This window comes from Coenobita brevimanus, chromosome 93 (genome assembly GCF_032717465.1).
Source record: "Coenobita brevimanus isolate Jiangsu-jjx chromosome 93, ASM3271746v2, whole genome shotgun sequence".
NCBI lineage: Eukaryota > Metazoa > Arthropoda > Malacostraca > Decapoda > Coenobitidae > Coenobita > Coenobita brevimanus.
This window is the reverse complement of record NC_137046.1, coordinates 10,143,157-10,162,820: the sequence shown is the minus strand read 5'-3', so window position 1 is coordinate 10,162,820 and position 19,664 is coordinate 10,143,157. Positions and strand designations below refer to the sequence as shown.

General features: G+C 43.9%; 1 protein-coding gene across 1 annotated transcript in view; it reads right to left on the bottom strand.

Moving 5' to 3' along the window:
* Positions 1 to 19,664, bottom strand: part of LOC145412357 (cytochrome P450 3A11-like) — a 70,056-nt gene that overhangs the window by 25,774 nt on the left and 24,618 nt on the right. The window contains exon 5 of the mRNA XM_080282246.1: positions 10,753 to 10,971. Coding sequence (XP_080138372.1) covers positions 10,753 to 10,971 — 219 coding nt within the window. The remainder of the gene's footprint in view (positions 1 to 10,752; positions 10,972 to 19,664) is intronic.

Below are 19,664 nucleotides of genomic sequence, written 5' to 3'. Positions count from 1 at the left end.
GTTGCTGGTTCCTTGAAAGCAGTGATAAGAAACTGTGAAGTGAGCATAGATGTGAAAAAGTTACTACATGACAGTATTGTGATACGAACTCTAATGTTTGGAAGTGAAGCTTGGACCTTGTTGGAGGGACACAAGTCAAGAGTGAGAGCAGTGGAATTTGTTAAGTGAGAGGAGCATCTGAAGTCACATGGAGAGACAGACTGACAAATGAGGATGTGAAAGAGCGTTGTGGTGTGGATGTGATAGAATGCGTTCGGAGAAACACATTGAGGTGGTTTGGCCATGTGGAGAGGATGGAGAGTGAGAGACTGACGAGGAGAATGTATGTAAGGTGGAGGGGGAGAGAGCATGGGGGAGGCCAAGGATGAGATGGAGTGATGGAGTGGAGAGGTATATGAGGGAGGCGGTGTGAGCTGGGAGCAGGGCAGTGAAATGGGGGGAGACAGGGCGACGTGGAGGCGATTTGTTTGTGGCCATCCCGTATGGGATTTAGGTGTCTGGCAATATATATATATAATATAATATAATATCGAAAATTTTGCCTTAAGAATGCACACATGGTAATTTAATTCCATTTAATGGGCAACTACTTCACGCAAAATATGAGGCCAACTTCCTGTTGCTATCCCACCCCACAAGCTGTTTGCACCTTATGAGAAATTATTCTTATTCTGCCTAACGTCAAAGACTCTCCCGAAACTGAGTTCCAGGAGGAGAGAGGCGATGGGAAGAGTGGTAATGGACATCCTGAAGCTATTGTGACAAGTAGTAGATTGGGTGGCCAGCCTCTGCTTTGATACTGCCGTCAGCAATATGGGTGTCCACAATGGGGCTTGCACCATCTTCCAAAATGCCACTGAGAAACCACTCCTCTCCATAGCATGCCACCACCACATCCACGAGCTTTCTGCCATGCATTTTTGACGCACTCTTCTCCTCCTCTTGTATGGAAATCCCCGTATTTGGCCGGTTCAAGGATTGCTAGAATATCGTTGATCAGTAGGTTTTCAAATAATTCAGAGCACAAGCTGATCATTCCGATCCACAACCCTTAGATCAAAAGATCTCGAAACACTGAGACGGGCTGGCTTCCTGCATCATCAACAAACTCCAGGAGGGCCATTACTGCATCGACTGAAGGGAGTACCTTGAACTTGCACTCCAGGTCCTGGGTTATCAACTTCTCGAGAAGAGGATGCGAAGTGACAGTGGATTCTGCCATCCGGAAGTATATTGCAAGGCCAGATGGATGGGGGAAGGGGTCTACTTGCTGAAGATTTACACGTTCCCTGACAATTTCCTTCTCATCCCTCATAAGGAACGGGCCCTGAAGCAGATAATCGTCTTCTTGGTCATGGTGTACCTTCTAGCTTGGCACTTGTTGCCGCTTGGAATCAATGCACCTGCAAATTATCTGGCTCTCCTCAAGACGCTTCAGTTCTACAAGAACCAGGCTGATGAGGAATTGGGCAACACAGAGATAAAAAAAAAAAAATCAGAACTATGGCTGGTACCTGAGTGAGGATCTTGCAGATTTTGGTTTTTCCTCGAACCTCGTGCCTGAGGATGAAAAAGCTTAGACGCTCCTCAACCTTGACCAGAAGCCTCCTTGAAAGGGTAAGACGAGGAAGGTGGATCCCCAAGTGTTGCAGGATCCCACAGATTTGAAGATTGCTGATTTTGTCACAATCCAAACACAAAAGTTAAAGCATTTGAGGATGGAAGTTCCCCAGGAGCTCGAGGACATCAAAGAACGCTGTGGCCGGGTCATGACAATCAGCATATTTAACAACTGTGCTGAATGTGGAGCCAAGTTGACAACTGACTTCAATGAGTACCAAGGAGGAGAGACAGCTGGCCCTCCAAATCTTCGCCAGCCACAGGAAGGAGGTTCCTCAACCACGGAAGTGCCATATATGTCTAATCATCATGTGTCCTGCTGTGGCTCTTAGTGTGTCAGGACACTGTTCCCCAGAGGACATTATCCCCCCATGCACAATATCGCCTAAAGATAAATTTTAAATTTTTCTGTATTCTAGCTCTTTGCCCCTACTGGTTATGTATCACAGCTTGTATAGATACATTAGGTTATGTTAGGTTTGTAAATATGTGTATGTATGCATATACTGTACAGGTATATATATATATATATATATATATATATATATTAGGGTGGCCTAAAAATGTATCAATTTTTTTTTTTTCAAATTTATTATTTATCACAAGGCTACTTCTGTTCCATATCACTTAAGGAGCTTTCATGCAAAAAATTAAGAAAATCGGCTCATATTTAGAAGTCACCCCCTGGAGGAAAATTATGTGATCCTGGTAGTATTATGTTTGATCGTCTAATGAATATATGGCTTTAACTTCCTGTAAATATCCTAAAACTGGGACAGCTATCGAACTAAACATTGAATAAAGTTTGAGCAGTAGTCGATAGACATACTTATTGTAACATACATCTACCACAGATGTGTGCTTCAGCCATCTTTTAGAAACTTTGGCACAGCTGAAAAGCACAATGTCCATGCTGCAGCATGCGCTGGGTGGCATGTCATTGACTCAGTGGTCGCTCATTCACTCAGTGGATGGCTATTTCTCCACACAGCAGGACGTGCATTGGTGTGCTCTTGATGACTAGCATGTCGTGACATCGATTAGTTAACTCTGATCTAACAAGTAAAATTTATATCATTATCATAACTACCATTACTTACACTTATCAGAAAGTTACTTTGATATATTAAGTTTTTATGCTCCACATACCAGGCGCTTGTCGGTGAATATTTGATGCATTAACCCGCCGCGTGCCAGTGCCGTTTTTAAATGGTCTGACATAATGCCGCGGCCAGTGCCAGTGCCATTTTAAAGCGGTCTACAAAAAAACACTTCACTGTGACCACATTTTTCAAGATTCGCAGGTAAAAATTGGCAGGCATGTTCCTCTACCATCTCCCAGGCTGTCAAGGTCATACACTCACTTGCTCCCCCCTTCACGCTTTCTCTGCTTTACTCTGCCTGTGTGCCTCATCCAGTGCTATACATAGTGAAGGCATTTTGTAAATATTTTCATGTAAGTGTAAGTTGTAAATATTTTCTTGTAAGTGTAAGGACTATATAGTGAAGTCAAGTTGTAAATACTTTCTTGCAAGTGCCAGGACTGTAAGTAATGAAGTCAGGTTGTACTTATCTTCAAGTAAGTGTAAGATAATGCATTCATAGTGAGAAAGACACGGAAATTATGACAGATGTTGAAGTAATAAGTAATCAGAAAAGCGTACTGAACATTGCTATACCTTCCCAGCATAAATACCTAAGTATACCTTCCATAGAAAATGGCTTTCTCTCATGTATGTGGTGAGTGTGAGAGAGCGGCTATACCTGTACACGAGTATGCAGGACTCAATAAAACTCATTTTCGAGCCTCGTTGAGCATTTTAATGGTGAAATTCGTTTCCACATCAAAATCTATCATTTTAGCCCCAAAAATAAAGGTTGAAAAATGACCGGCACTGGGGTGACTCAGAGGGCTAAAAATAGCCAGCACGCGGCGGGTTAATAATGGAATATTTCTAATCCTAAACCCAGTGTATCAGTGTATGCAGCATATGATCATAAGTATCCAGATATGCAGAGTGAATTGAAGCTAATATATCAAATTATTGTTCTGATGAGTATTATTATTGATATTATAATAAAGCGCTGCTTATCTGTGTGTTCCATTCACAGGTCATGCCTGTGACAAGAAGCAGTCCAAAAGTATGGCTTCTGGACAAGCCCAAGAAAGATATATTGGGTGATCGCCTGCCAACTAATGTCGATGTCTTCAGGAACTTCATGTTTCACCATCAGAACTGTCTTATAATCAGTCACAGTGCTAAGAGTGCCACTGAGAAGGTAATGGTGAACTAGGATAAAGCACATATCCCTACCCAAAGGGTAGACTCGAGTATTCACAAGCTCCAGAAGCTTCACAAAGATTAATGTATATTGAAGAATAACAGATCGTTACCGAAACCAAGGTACCGGGTCAAAGAGCAAAATTTCAAGAAAAAACTCACAAAACCGTTTGACATTTCTTGAATGGACGCTCTGCTTACTAGGACAAACGAAGGGAATAAGCAATTCCTGTGATTACATCAACAGAATCCTTCAGTGAGAGTATGTCCAGGGTGGACAGTATTATGGCAAAAAAGGAGGCTCGTACGTGGCATAAAAGGGGTCAAGCCAACGCTCAAAAAGAAAGATTCAAGCTCATTGCACAACAGATGGAAATGACTGTACCATCCAGTTCTATTGACGTTGAAGGCTGTAGTGCTTCCTCATCAGCTGAGTCTGAGGATGAATTTCAAGGGCAATCGACATCCAAAGTAGACAGGAAAGTAAAGCTAAGAAAACCATTGTAACTAAGGAAGTAGCAGTACATACTGCAGCTCGTCGCTGACCACCGGAAAAGACTGCCAGTTCCGATGAAAGCTGCTTTGCTGAAGACAAAGTGTTGCATTATTCTTATACTTAGTGTTTTAAGTGTGTTCTTTTGGCACTCAAATAAACAATGTCTATGTCTGGAAACGTTGATAATACATACATATATATATATATATATATATATATATATATATATATATATATATATATATATATATATATATTTAAATCCGTCGATGTTGTGTTTTGTAGTTCATCTTTTCGGAATTACGGCATCGGGAGTGACCTCTATAAATTGTGATTATTCACATAGTGCCATCATTGATGATATGAAACATAATAGCCTTATGGAAGTGAACAGTTTCTACCTTTTGGGGGGGCCACCCTAACATATACATACATATATATATATATATATATATATATATATATATATATATATATATATATATATATATATATATATATATATATATATATATATATATATATATATATATATATATATATATATATATATATATATATATATATTTTTTTTTCAGCGAGACAGTCTTGCATATTCATCAACTGGTTCCACTCTCGTAATATTCCTTACTCTTTCATTTGTAACTCTGTCTTGCCACTTTACCCCAAGAATTCTTCTCAGTATTTTATTCTCTCTCTCTCTCTCTCTCTCTCTCTCTCTCTCTCTCTCTCTCTCTCTCTCTCTCTCTTTCTATTAGAGTATGATAATCATATTCCTTAGATATCTGTTAACAATATCACTCATTTTCAATACGGTATCTGGTAACTGAATAAAATAAATAACTCATAAATCTACTCCTAAGTCTTTGGCGTCATTCCTTTTGTATTAAGTGTTTGGGGTACGGTGATAAAAGAAAAAAAATAATAAAAACAAATATTCCAGTTCTTTTGGCAGAAATTATATACATTTCCCTTTCAAGCAACTCCTCCTGAACATTTCTTTTATTTCTTATACAGCCCGAATATGCCCTTACAGAAACTGCACCTCTACAACAAGTATCTACATTATAAATGCAGTCATCATCCCCTTTTCTCTCTTTCTCTGTTGGAACTTGCCTGCAGTCCCACTGGAGGACTTGTTGGCGGGTGCGAAGGCTGGCAGGCACCTGGTGGGGTGGATTGATTGGGAGAGAGGGTGACTGAGGTTTACAAATGAGGTGGACTGAATGGGTGGGATTGGTGAATGGGGTGGGCAGAGTGGGTGAGATGAGTGGGTGGGTGTCTGTGCTGGATGAGGTGGGGTGGGCAACTTTGTAGATGGATGGGTGGGTCAATGGGTGGGCAAGGTGGATTGGAGGGTGGATGGGAAGGGAAGGTTGCAGAGTGGTTGATGAGGTGGGAATGTGATTGAGTGTGTGATTGGGTGGGAAAGGTGGATATGTAGGTACGTAAGCAGAGTGGGAAGGTGGATGACTGAGCTTTGTGGGTGGGTGAGTGGAGATGTGGCCTCCCAGAGGACAAGGCAGAATTATGCTTACTACACTGGGTAAACATGTGGACTGGTGGGTAGGTGAGTAGGTGGATGGAGGAAAACAGGTCCACTTGCAAATTACCATAATGTAAATATGTCCATGAATGGAACAGGTCCATGTAAGAGAACAAGTCTACGGGGGATAATGTACTTTTGGGAAACTAGCCTAAGGGGAAACATAGGTTCAATGGAGAAAACAGAAGTCCATGGGGTTAATGGGTTCATGGACCCATTTGGGGATTTGGTGCTTCTCCGTGAACAAAATAACGTCCATGGTGCTAATAGGCCTATGGATATATTACTTTCATGGAGGGAAAATTGGTCCACGGGGAAAATGAGTCCATGTGGAATATAGGTAACTTCAAGGAAAATATATTCATGGAGAAGTAGGTACACTGGGGGAAAGTATATTCCTGGCTGAAAATAGTCCATAGGGGTAAAATGTCCACTTGGGAAAATTAAGTCTAAGGGGAGGAGTAGGTCCTTGGAAGGAAATACAACCATGAGGGAACATAGGTGAGTGAGAGGTTGACTCCAACTGGGTGCAGCCAGAGACAGGTTTATGTTCTACAGTACAATATGCATGAACCTTAATCTATTTAGGTAGTATGGAGAGTGTCGATGGAAGTTTAGAGGATAGTGTGTATAATATAGTTCAGCAGGGACGCCAGGTTACTGCTTCACTATGAGCAGTGATAAGGAATAAGGGCGTGAGCTTGCAAGAAAAAAAAATCAAGTAATTACTTGGAGGTAATAGCAATCCCACTCTAACGTATGGATGTGAATCACTGAAACTATTGAAAAGATGAAAGTTATGAATGAGAGCAGTGGAACTGAATTAGCTGAGAGGAACAAGTGGTGTTACCTGGAGAGATACAGGCAGACAAACGAGAAAGTGAAGAACTGCTGTGTTGTTCAAGTGGATGTGTTATAGGGCACTGGGAAAAATGTGTTGATACTGTTTGGCCATGTTGAAAGGATGGTGGGTGAGAGACTGACAAGGAGAGTGTAGAGTGCGTGTGAGGTGGAGCGGAGAAGAGGGAGGGGGAGACCGAGGATGAGGTGAAGGCATGGTTTGGAGAGGCACATGAGAGAGGGAATCTGAGTTGGAGAGAGAAGTGCCAGATGGCACAGGACAGAGTGATTTGGAGGCAATATGTTTGTTGCCATCCCTTATGAGATTAGGAGATCTGACAATAGCCAGATAGATAGACATCGTGTTCTTAATTTGCAATAAGGGTTATGAACAAGATATATCTACTATATATCTACTCCTTCAAAAAAAAAAAAATCTTGTATCAGAAACATTCCGATCATCAGTTTGTGTTCCGCCAAGGATGCCCCACTGACAATTTCTCACCTATCTTTTAGACTCCTGGTCATCCTACTTTCAGGACTTTGGCAAAAGCTTTGCCATTGCACTTGCTATCTTAAAGGCTTTCGATCGAGTCTGGTATAAATATTTTATTTCCAAACTGTCCTCTTATGGTTTCTATCCTTCTACTTGTGCCTTCATCTCTAGCTTCTTTCTGGTTGTTTTATAGACCTTTTCCAGTGACATCACAGAAATCATGTTGTTTTGTTTACGATTCCATATTGGACGGCAAACTCCTCGCAGTAATGGCTGTCCAGACGGGGCTGTCAGAGATTGAACTGTCTGATATATGCAGAAATCTGGATCGACGCCACTAAGATCTGTACAGGAACAAGATAAAGTGTCTGAGGCTGGATACTTACACCATATCTAGGGAGAAACTCACGAGTTTCAAGTACGGGAGACCGAAACCAGATCTCAGATATGGCGATCTATATAACTGTTTGGTGAACACCCTATGAAAGTTCACCGGGGCATCCTTCAAGGTAAATATGTGTAATATATCTAGCTGGAATTGGCATACACTACATGTAAATCGTCTTGGTAATCAGTAAATTATTGATGTCGGGCCAAGGAGGGAGGGATTGTATACACTGACTGGGAATCGAGTAGTTGATGAATGAGTGGAGGGTGGGGGCGTGGGACTGGGGGAAGGAGGTGGAGGGAGGGTGGGGGGTTTGAGTGGCTGTGGGGGGTGGGGGTGAGGGATTAGCGTTGGTTTGGGAGGTCGGGGTGTGGGGGGTGTGGGGGTGAGGGTGCGGGGGAGGGTTGGGGATGGGTGGTAAGGGGTGGGATGGGTAGAGGGTGGAGAGGAAGGGGGTTGGGTGGTGGTGGGGGTATTGTGGGGTGCTGGGGGGCTTGTGGAGGGGGGTTGGGGCGTGGGGTGTGGGGGTGTGGAAGGTTCGAAAGTGGGGGGTAAGGGGTTGTTGGAGGGTGGGAGTGAAGGGTGGTGGGGGACAATGGTGGGGCGGGGGTGGTGGTGGAGGGATCGGGATGGCGGTGGGGGAGTTGGGGTGGCAGTGGGAGGGTTGAGCGGGGGTGTAGGTGGGGTGGGGGTGTGTGTGAGGTGGTTGGATGGCAGTTGGGGGGGATGAGGGTGGAGTTGAAACGGGTGGGGGTGGCTCACATGATATGAAATGCCTGCTACAGAGTCGGGTGTAGGCCGTCGACTGCTAATTCTCCCTCTTCACGGCAGCTATCCACTTCTATTGCCTTTCCTCATTGGCTGGGAATTGGCAGGAGTTTACCCCACTTCCATTTTTCTTCCATGTCTTACAGCCGAAGGCGCAACAGTGGAATACCATTGTGGAATCTGCAGTTCTCTCCTTCTAGACGTCTGACAATTTGCCGTCCAGTGTGGCGTCATAAGCAAAAAATCACATGACCCGTGACGTCACGTGGAAAAGATCTATTGTTGCTTTTGTAGACAGCCACCGTTCTTCTCCTTGAGTTATCAATAGTGATGTTCCTTAGGGCTCTGTTCTATCACCAACTCATCTCCTTCTATTCATCAATGCCTTTCTAAGCCATACATCTAACCCTATGCACCCATACACTGGGGACTGCACACTTTACCTTTGCATTCGCTTGTCACAGCATCCATTTCAGCAATTACATCAGCAAACAAGGGATGAGACTATGGCACACCCAATGTCTGACTTGGCTTATCTCTCTGACTGGGGTAAAAGTAATCTTGTTTTTAAAAGATCAGTTTTTATATCTTTCAACCCGTCAGAGTCTTAGGCAAGGGTATCCTCTAATTTTAAATAGTATCCATTTCAGTCCTGCATCATCTTTAAACATACTTGGAGTCTCATTCTCTCGGGATTTACCTTCGAAAGATCATATTACCTCACATGTAAAATCTGCTTCAAAAAAATTAGGTGTGCTAAGCCAAATCTGTGCCTTCTTTATCTCTGCACAGTTGTTGACTTTTTACACGGGTTTTATTCGCTCCTGTGTACAGTACAGCTCTCATGTGTGGGAAGGGTCCCCACATACTTCTCCTCTTAACAACGTGGAATCAAAGGCTTTTCATCTCATTAACTCATCCTCTTACTGGCGTCCTTCAGCCTCTGTCTCTTAGCGGCACTGTTGCATCAATATCTTTTTTGTACCACTATTTCAGGAGCCACTGCTCCACTGCACTATCTTGCTTGCATCCTTCCACCACTACGGCGGGCACGTAGCACATGTCTAGCAACAAACTCTCATCCCTTTTCTCTTCCAACTCTCTAATGCAAGAGTTAACCGTTATTCCCAGTCCTTCATGTATGCTACAGGTAACTCTGGAACACTCTTCCTCCGTCCGTATTTGGAACTTCTTATAACCTCAAGTCTTAAACGCAGTTTGTCCAGGTATCTTGAAATGAACAGATCTTAAATTTGGTTTTCTGTTTTCTTGTATTTTAGTTTTCTTTGAGGGAATGATCTTGCGGGCTTCTTCCCTTTGGTTCCTTTTCCCTTGCATTAAGAAATTACATCCAGTACAGAGCATATAAAACCACTCATCGGTCTCTGGCTCTATTGCTTTTATCGGCCTTTGGGGATGATTCAGGGAAAAGTTTCACAATTGTGTTAAAACTATTCAGCATGAAAGTAAGTATATAAGCATACTTTCTCTCTTGCGTACCTCATATACTTCCGCACACACAGTAAAATGCGTCCGAAACAGTGCAATTTATTTCAGTCAAAAGTCAGAATTGGCACATCTCTGACTGGTGGCTATTGGAAGAGGGTAACACTGCTATAGGTAAGCGTGTCAAAAGTACTTCTACAAAAGTACGAATATATATATATATATATATATATATATATATATATATATATATATATATATATATATTATATATATATATATATATATCGCCAATTTAAATGCGTTATACTGATGGTTAAGAGATTAGGCTTTGGCAGTGACATTGTTAAAAATCTTTGTTTTATCAAAGTTGTTAAACGAAGAAAGTACTAAAGCGTAATAAACACGAATTTTTCTGTAAAAAGTAACTTGGGATATCTGGGCTGTAAAGCACTCTAGAGCAAGCGTCAATCAATCTGGGGAATAGTCTCATATCCCCAAAAGTTCAGACTAAACCGTTACCACAGTAAATCAAACTGGAGACCCTTACAGGTTGTTCAGTTCTAGATTGTGGGACATGTGGAGATACAGCAGTACTTCTTCCTCATAGAGATACACTGCAATAATAATTCATTTGAATGATATTGATGAAGACTTAGTCAGTGTTAATACTGATATAATGATATAATGATGACATACAGGAGAACTGAAGTGGAATATCCAATGTGAATCACCAAGAAAGATTCACTACAAATCTCCAAAAACAACTACAAATCCAGCTCATACTCATAATGGCGTCTGAGTGCTAGAGACCTCAAAAAGTGTTGCTGTGATACAGCACTGGTTCTCAGAAAAGATATTTCAACTAACCTTGTATACACGCATCCAGATATTTGGCCTCCATCACGCCTTGGTACGTCAGCTCTCCCTCTTGCTTAACCAACTCTTGCAGTTCCTCACGAAGGCGTGTCTGTTCCTTTGGGTTTTGGGCCAGCACATGTGAGGCTAAAGCAAGGGTGGAGGCAGCTGTGTCATACCCAGCGATCAGGAACTGCACACTCTGTGCCACTATAGTTCTGTCATCTAGCACTGGTGTAATTGGGATGAAAGAAGCCAATAATTAGACATTAAAGTAAGGTAGATGGTTTGGGTTATATTAGCCCCTATATGAGGGATGCCTGAACTAAACACTGACTTGGTCATTTATGGGCAGACACCAGAATTAGTCGTGTGTACTGACATGAGTTTTATGCCCTTGTTTGAATGTGTACACATGCTTGGTGGGGGGATAGTGGAATATATAGGAACATTTCCCTGGGCTGCCTGGGAGCTTCCAGCAGCTACCCTGTCCTAGTGTTGCACCAGCCCCTGATATAGAAAGATGTGCTGTAATTCCCTCCTACCAATAAGCTCTGATACTGAAAGCTTGAATAAATAAATAAATATATAAATATATATATATATATATATATATATATATATATATATATATATATATATATTTATATATTTATATATATATTTATATATGTATACTTGGTGTAACAGAATTCTGTTTTAGGGTACCTCTACAGTGAGTGGAAAGTCCATCGATTTCCTGTAAACCGAGAATTCATTTACAACGCTGGATGGTAACCTTATAACCAAATAACATGTGTTCCCCATGTGACAAAAAGTGGGTTGGCGGGAAATTACGGCCCGTTCCCAGAAAACAACTAACTAAAAATGAGAAAAAGAAGCCTCGGACCAGGACTGGCCAACAGGTAACGACTAAGGACCGAACTAAGGACATGGTACGGATTGCGATATGGAATGTGAGAAGTGAGAATGATGAGGTGAGAGAGAGAGAGAGAGAGAGAGATTGTCCAGGTGCTTGAAGATGCAAAAGTGGATGTAAGTGGAATAACTGGAACAAAATGGAGAGGTAAGACTGTGAGAGACTTGGAGTACGGATGGGGTATATGTGCGGGAGTAGGTGAGGACGAGAGGGCAAAAGGAGTTTGTATTGTTGTATGCAAGAGATGGAAGGAGAATGAAGCGAGTATGGATCTGTCGGCTCAACGATTGTGTGGGTAAGATTGAGATTTGGACAACAAATGTGAGCGATTATGTGTGGATGTGCCAAAGCAAGATGGTGCAAGTAGAGTGAAGGAAGAGTTCTTGACAAATGTGGAAGCTTGCATGGAAATCTTTGAAAGGAATGAGAGAGTGTTTTTGACTGGGGATATGAATGGAAAATAAGGGAATGTGAAGGTTGATGGAGTGGTTGGAGAGCTGGGAATGCCTGAAGAAGTGGATGAGAATGGCTGTGCTCTAGTGAACAGTTGTGCAAGGAGGGGGTTAGTAACAGCCAATACCCTCTTTAGACACAAAATGATCCACAGGTATACGTGGCGAGTGATGAGAAGGGAGGGTGATGAACTGAATGATCGTAAGGCAATGATTGATCATGTGTGTATAGATGATAGAATAAGAATGTTTGTAATGGATGCAAGAGCGTACAGAGGTTGGAGAGTGGACTTCATGACCACCACTTGCAGGTGGTGAAAGTCAGGGTCAAATGAAATGGAGGAGTAGGAGATGGGAAGGACAGGAGGAAGGAGTCGATATAAGGAAGGCAGAAAGGTTGCGAGAGGATAGAAAAAAAGGCAGAATATATGAGAGAAATGGAGGAACAATTGGATAAATATAACTTGGAGCAGATGGGGGAGGTGGACGGTGCGTGCAAGATACTCACAGAAGTAATCTGTGTGGCATGTGAGGTGGTGTGTGGGTTGAAGAGAGCACGAAAGGGGGTGCAAGGAACAGCATGGTGGAATGGTGAGGTGAGACAGGATGTGGCAAAAAAGAAGAAACTATATAGCCTACTGAGTGGATGAGAAACAGGGGCGTGGAGGAAGTTGAGAGACGGAAGGGACAGTTATATATAGGGTGGAATAGATGGGTGAAAAGATTAGTAAAAGTGAGTAAGAAGAGAAATTTGGAAGGAATTTGAGTGTTAAGCGGAGGGAATGTAAGAAAATGTTTTGGAGAGAGGTAAAGAGAGTTAGACAAGACGATAAAGAAGCAAGTCGGGGAGTGAAAGATGAAAATGGTAGATTGCTAGTCGAGCAGGGAAAAAAAAAGTGAGCAGATGAAGAGAACACTATAGGGAATTGCTGAACATGGAGAATGAAAGCAATGCGAGTATAAATGGCTGGGGAATGGCTGGGCGAAGGAGAGAGGCGAGAAGACTGGAAGAAATCAGTAGGATGGAAGCAATGGAAGTAATAAAAAAAAAAAGTCAAAATGGGAAGAGCCCCAGGAATTGATGGAGTGTGTGGTGAAATGCTGAAACATGGGGAAGAGATAGTAGTAGAATGGATATGGAAGACGTACCGATTGGCCTGGGAGGAAGGTAGAGTCGTGGATGGTTGCAAATCAGGTATAATTACTCCCCTGCATAAAGGAAGAGGGAAAAAGAAGTGTGTGGTAATCACAGGGGCATCTGTCTTCTTAGTGTAGTAGGAAAAGTATATATGTGGTAGGATACTGACAGAGTTAGGAATATAACAGAGAAATTAGTTGGAGAACAGCCGGGAGGTTTTGGGAAGTGAAGAGGTTGTGTAGATCAGATGTTCATCCCTAGGTCTTTTGCGGAAAAGTTTCTGGAGAAGGGAAAGAAGTTCAATGCAAACTTCACGGATATATATATATATATATATATATATATATATATATATATATATATATATATATATATATATATGTATATATATTATATATATATATATATATATATATATATATGTATATATATTATATATATATATATATATATATATATATATATATATATATATATATATATATTGTTACGCTGTCCGCCTTTCCGTTCCCACGGGTGCAGCCGTTACAGCTGGGCTAGGGGATTATGCAGTATGTATCCGTGTCATTCGCGGAGTTTACATTAGCGAGTGTTACAAGTTCTTTTGTTTCTTTCGTTCCTGCCACTGAGGGCAATTTTATTTAATACCATGCTGAGAATGCATTTGATTATTTTGATTGTCTTGTGTGAGCTACCAGTATATTTAATGATGTTTTGCTTGCATTAGAAGTACCAATTTATTGTAGAGAGAGAGGGGCACGAATATAAGTTCTTATAAATTAATTTGATTCATGCGTTCGCGCTTGGCTGCACACGAGCCTGGCGTCGGGGCAGTGTCTTCCCGACCAGCTTCAGTATCGGGTGTTTGTACACTCTCTCTCTCCCCAGTCATTTTCATGCCGAGCTGGCGTTTTCATTTAAGTTATTTTTATGCTTTTGTTGCTGACTGAGGAAAGTAGTTATTTTATTTTGTTTTGGTAACCGTGTTGTCTTTGGAGGGCCAGTTTGGCTCACCGTGGTCCTCTCGCTGCCTTTGTTAACGTTCCCCAACACACGTACATACACACACACCCCTAACCCCTACACAGTTAATCCCATCTCTTTGCACAAGGCTAGTGAGAACCATCGTGAGCTATTAACTGCGTTCCCCCTTGGACACGGGTTAAGTAGAAATTCGTCACCACCGGAAATAAGTGGGAGGTGTTCCTGTAAACTGTCTCGGGCGGTATTATTTCCGGTAGTGACGATAGTAGGCTAGATCTATAGGTAGGCTGTTCCGTTTTGCTATCAAAGTACAGAGTGTTGCGTTCTTAAGTAAGTACTTTTCCGTTGCGCAGTTTTTCTCTAGTTTGCGGAGTGTGAGTGCCGGGGTCTGCATTATTTTTGCAACGCAGTGGAGGCCGATCATCTAAGGCTGCCTTGTGGTCTTTTTTTTTTGTAATAGCCCCGGGCTGGCGCTACCGTAACAGTGGCGACCTCGCATCAGGATATCCTGACAGTGCCTTCTTCTTGCTAGGATATCGTTACCTTGGCGTTCTCTGTGCTTTGAGGTGAAGTTGATGTGTGTGTAGTTTCTCAGTCAGCATTAGTATTTCATTATTTAGTACTGCCATTGAATTGTCGCCATGGAGTCACGCGTGTCTACACCAGATTGCGTACGTGCTGAGTCACCTGTGGATATGGAAAATATGGAACAACGAGAGGCACATAGCAAAGGTACTCCCCGTGTGAGCCATGAGTTTGACTATGGTGCTGAGCTGCCTCGTTTCGCTACCCCACTATTACCATCTATGATGCCGCTGAGCCAGTTTAGAGTAGTTCCCCCAGGTATGTCTAGTGCTTTCCCTGGAGCTGTTCATTCCACTCCCATATACCCTGGAGTCTTGTCACCGGAGGCCCAGTTGCAGTTGGAGTTGAAAAAGTTGGAGATGGAAATGCAGCGTGCAAAAGAAGAGAGGGAAATGCAGCGTGCAAGAGAGAAAGAAGAGAGGGAAATGCAGCGTGCAAGAGAGAAAGAAGAGAGGGAGATGGAGATGCAGCGTGAAAAAATGCGATTTGAGCTGGAGAAGACTTGCTTGGAGGTGACTGCTAATAGACCAACTTCAGATACCCAAACCTCAGGCCGTGCAGAGGATAGGGAGAGTTGGTTCTCAAGGAGTCTGAAATTAGTGCCAGCATTTGATGAGTTGAAGGTGACAGAATGGTTCGTCAGGTTTGAAAAGAAGGCTAGGGAGTTTGAGTGGTCCAGGCAGCGCTGGGTGGGCTTGGTATCTAATGTGCTGAAGGGAAAAGCTTTGGAAGTGTATAATAGGTTGAGCCCTGAGGATGTAGATGATTATGATGAATTTAAAACAGCCATCCTGAAGGCATATGAACTTAGACCAGAGGCTTATCGGTTGTTGTTCCGTGGTGCTCGGAAAAGACCTGCTGACACCTATATGGCCTACGCCAGGTATCTGGAGGAGAGGTTAAACGAGTGGTTGCTGAGTGAGAGCGCCACTTCATATAACGAGGTGCGTGAACTGCTTTTGATGGAACATTTTACCAACATGGCTGACAAAGAAATTGGTGTTAAAATTAGGGAGAAGAGATTTAAGACTGTGAAGGAAGCAGCGACGTGGGCTGATGACCGGGTGTTTGCCTTGCGGAGTATGGGAGTCAAGTATGCTAATTTTCAGCATTCCAGGGAGAGGACTGTGAGTGGCCCTGCCTGGGATAAATCTCCCGTGAATCAGTCCAAGGGAAGTACAGAGGAGAAAAGGAATTCAGGGAGAAAGAGCCCTGTGTCCAGTTCGAAGCTACTTTGTTACTTTTGCAAACAGAGTGGGCACATCAAGCCTAACTGTCCTAAGTGGAAGGCCTCCCAAAATGCCAAACCAGTTGCACTAATTGTAGGTTCAAGTCAGGTGAACGAGAGGAGTTGGGAGAGTGGTAACGGTGAGGGAGAAGTCTGTGGAAAGCTGGAGTGCAGCCGGCTGTGCTCGCTGCCAGCTCAGGCTGAAAGAGTTACCCAACATGCTACGCCACCTCCGGATGAACTGCCTCAGAAATCGTCCCTAGACTGGTGTAAACCTTTCATGTGTCACGGCACAGTAAAAATTCATGGGATCAGTTATCCAGTTACTGTGGTTCGTGATACCTGTGCACAACAGTCTGTGTGCAGAAACGTGACTGGAGGGCCGGTAAACTCAGGGAAGTATGTGCTGTGTAGAGGCATGAACGCAGATGAATATTATGATTATGTTCATGTGGAACTCGATTGCCCCATTGTTCAGGCTGCAGCTCAAGTAGCTGTTGCTGATGTAATGCTAGTAGAGGGGGTTGATTTTCTGCTGGGGAACGACCTGGCTGGGGAGAAAGTATTTCCATCTCTTCCCCCACCAGTTGTTGTGGCAGAGAAGTGTTTTGACGCCCCAGAAATTGGTATTGAAGTTGATGCAGAAGTGGAAGCCATGTTCCCGATCTGTGCAATTACAAGATCTATGGCACAGGTTGCAGCCCGGGAGGAAGAACTGGTGAAGTCACAGGTTCTTGGGGTCGACTGTGATGAGGCAGGGCCACCAATGGGGGAACCTAGTGAGCAGAGTGTTGCTGTGGTGGGTGAGGAGAGTGGGAATGCGTGCATGGGCGCCGCCCCACTTCCCACTCAGGACACTGGAGGTGGGGTTGAGTGTGTCTGTGTGGAGACTGAACCCAGCCCACCGACTGAATTAGAAGAATTTCAGGACGCTGGGGTCGACTGCGGGGATGCAGGACCACCGTCAAACGCGCCTGAGGAACAGAGTGTCACTGTCGAGGGTAGAGGTGATGATGCCAGTGTGGAGTCTGACATTCCTCCCCCTGTCGAGTGTACTAGAGGTGACGCTGAGATTGATCGCCCTTCGCAATCCAGTGTCCTGACGAGTCCCTTATCTCAGTCCTCAGTAGAGCTGGCGGGTGTTGGGCCAGCAGAATTGAGGGTGAAGCAACAGGAGGATGTAACATTAAAGCCCTTGTTTGCTCGAGTAGGGGAAGAAAGAAGTATGGAGTGTGGTAAGGAGGAGTTCCTGATTAAAGACAATGTTTTACATCGCCGATGGACGCCCACTGGCGCCACGGTGGATGGAGGATTGGGTGAGTTAGTGCAGATGGTGGTGCCTGTGCAGTATAGGGTGCCGTTAATACAGTTAGCACATGAGGGACCTTTAGCAGGTCACTTGGGAAACAGAAAGACAGTGCAGCGCTTATGATATAACTTTTGGTGGCCAAGTATGCCGGGACAAGTTGCTGCGTACATCAAGAGCTGTCACACGTGTCAGATAGTGGGCAAGCCTAATCAAGTTCTTCCTGTGGCCCCTTTGACTCCCATTCCTGCAGTTGAACCTCCGTTTACCCGGGTAATCATTGATATTGTGGGCCCTTTACCTCCTACTTCTGCTGGAAACAAGTATTTGTTAACCATAATGGATGTTACCACGCGATACCCAGAGGCTATACCAATCAGAAGCATGCAGGCAAAATCAGTAGTCAAGCAACTTATTCTGTTCTTTACTCATTTTGGCCTGCCTAAGGAGTTGCAGTCAGACCGTGGAGTAAATTTTACATCTAATTTATTTAAGCAGACGATGACAGAGTTGGGCATCAAACACATTTTGTCCAGTGCCTACCATCCGCAGTCACAAGGTGCCCTGGAGAGGCATCATCAGACCTTAAAGACAATGCTGCGCACCTTCTGTTATGATAGTGGAAAGGATTGGGACCTAGCGGTACCCTTTGTTATGTTTGCAGTGAGAGAGGTACCAACTGAGTCATTAGGGTTTTCACCCAATGAGTTAGTGTTTGGGCACAGAGTTCGTGGTCCCTTGGATGTGGTGCGAGAGGCCTGGAGTAACAACAAATCTAGCAACCAGGAATCCATGCTTGACTATGTCTGCCGCACTCGGGAGAGACTGCATTGCGCTTTAGAGCTTGCCCGTGACCATCTAATCGGGGCTCAAGCGAAAATGAAGGCTCATTACGATAAGAAGGTCAGAAGTCGTAAGTTTAAGCAAGGAGATGAAGTTTTGGCACTGCTGCCCATGCAAGGAAAACCTCTGGCGGCTAGATTCAGTGGTCCTTATATTGTGAAGAAGAGAGTTGGGGAACTTGACTATCTAATTGTTACCCCAGATAGGCGGAAGAGTACTCAGTTGTGCCACATTATTATGTTGAAGCCATACTACCGCCCAGTTGATTCTCATTGTGGGATGACTGCTGATGTCTCTCACCTGGGATGTGAAGGACGGGGAAGGGAGAACGTGGCATCAAAGTAACGTGCTGTGGAGGGAGCTGTTGGTGCCGGTGATGTGAGTAGTGGACCAGGGTTACAGCCACAGTCCCTGGAAGGTGACTTTGGAGTGGACGTCGAGGGAACCAGGGATAAGAGCGCTCCTGTAGTTTTGGCAGTTGGTAGTGGGTTGGAGGAGCAGGAGGAAGTGCTTAGTCGTGGTGAGATGTTACCAGCTGACCTATGGGAGGGCAATGGTTATGCAGCTCTGGTGGAGAAATTGCGACACCTTGAGCCAGTAAAGCGGGAAGAGCTGTGGAACAGATTATGGAAACATCCAAAAGTTTTTGGAGATTCACCGGGATTGACAACTTGGGCTACTCATGACATTGACGTTGGGGATAGTAAGCCTGTAAAATTAGCTCCCTACCGCATCAACCCTATCAGACAGAAAGCTCTCGATAATGAGATCAAGTATATGTTGGACCATGGATTGATCAAGAGGAGTTTCAGTGAGTGGAGTTCACCAGTTACCTTGCAGCCGAAGCCAGATGGGAAGGTTAGGTTGTGTGTGGACTTCCGGAAGGTTAACTCACTGTCTAAGACCGATGCTTATCCCTTGCCTCGGGTCGATGACTCCGTGGACAAGGTGGGAAATGCCACTTATATCACCAAACTTGACTTAGTAAAAGGATACTGGCAGGTCCCGCTGACGGAACGGGCTAAACAAGTGGCTAGCTTTGTTGTCAGTGGTGCAGTATATCAGTGCCAGGTGATGCCTTATGGATTGAAGAATGCTCCAGCCACTTTCCAGAGGCTTATGGATAAAGTGGTGGATGGCATACCTAATTGTGTCGTTTACATCGATGATGTCATTGTGTATGACACCAAGTGGGAGGAGCACCTTGATCATGTGGAAATGCTCATTAAGCGGTTGGAGGAAGCTGGCTTAGTAGTCAACTTGGACAAGTGCGAGTTCGTACGTGCTAAGGTCCAGTACCTTGGATTTGTTGTAGGACATGGGCAAGTGGCTCCACCTCGGGCTAAGGTGGATGCCATTTCCAACTTTGCAGCACCCCAGTGTCGCCGTGCCCTCCAGCGATTTTTGGGCATGATCGGCTATTACAGACGATTTATTGGGAATTACTCCACAGTGCTTGCCCCTCTTAC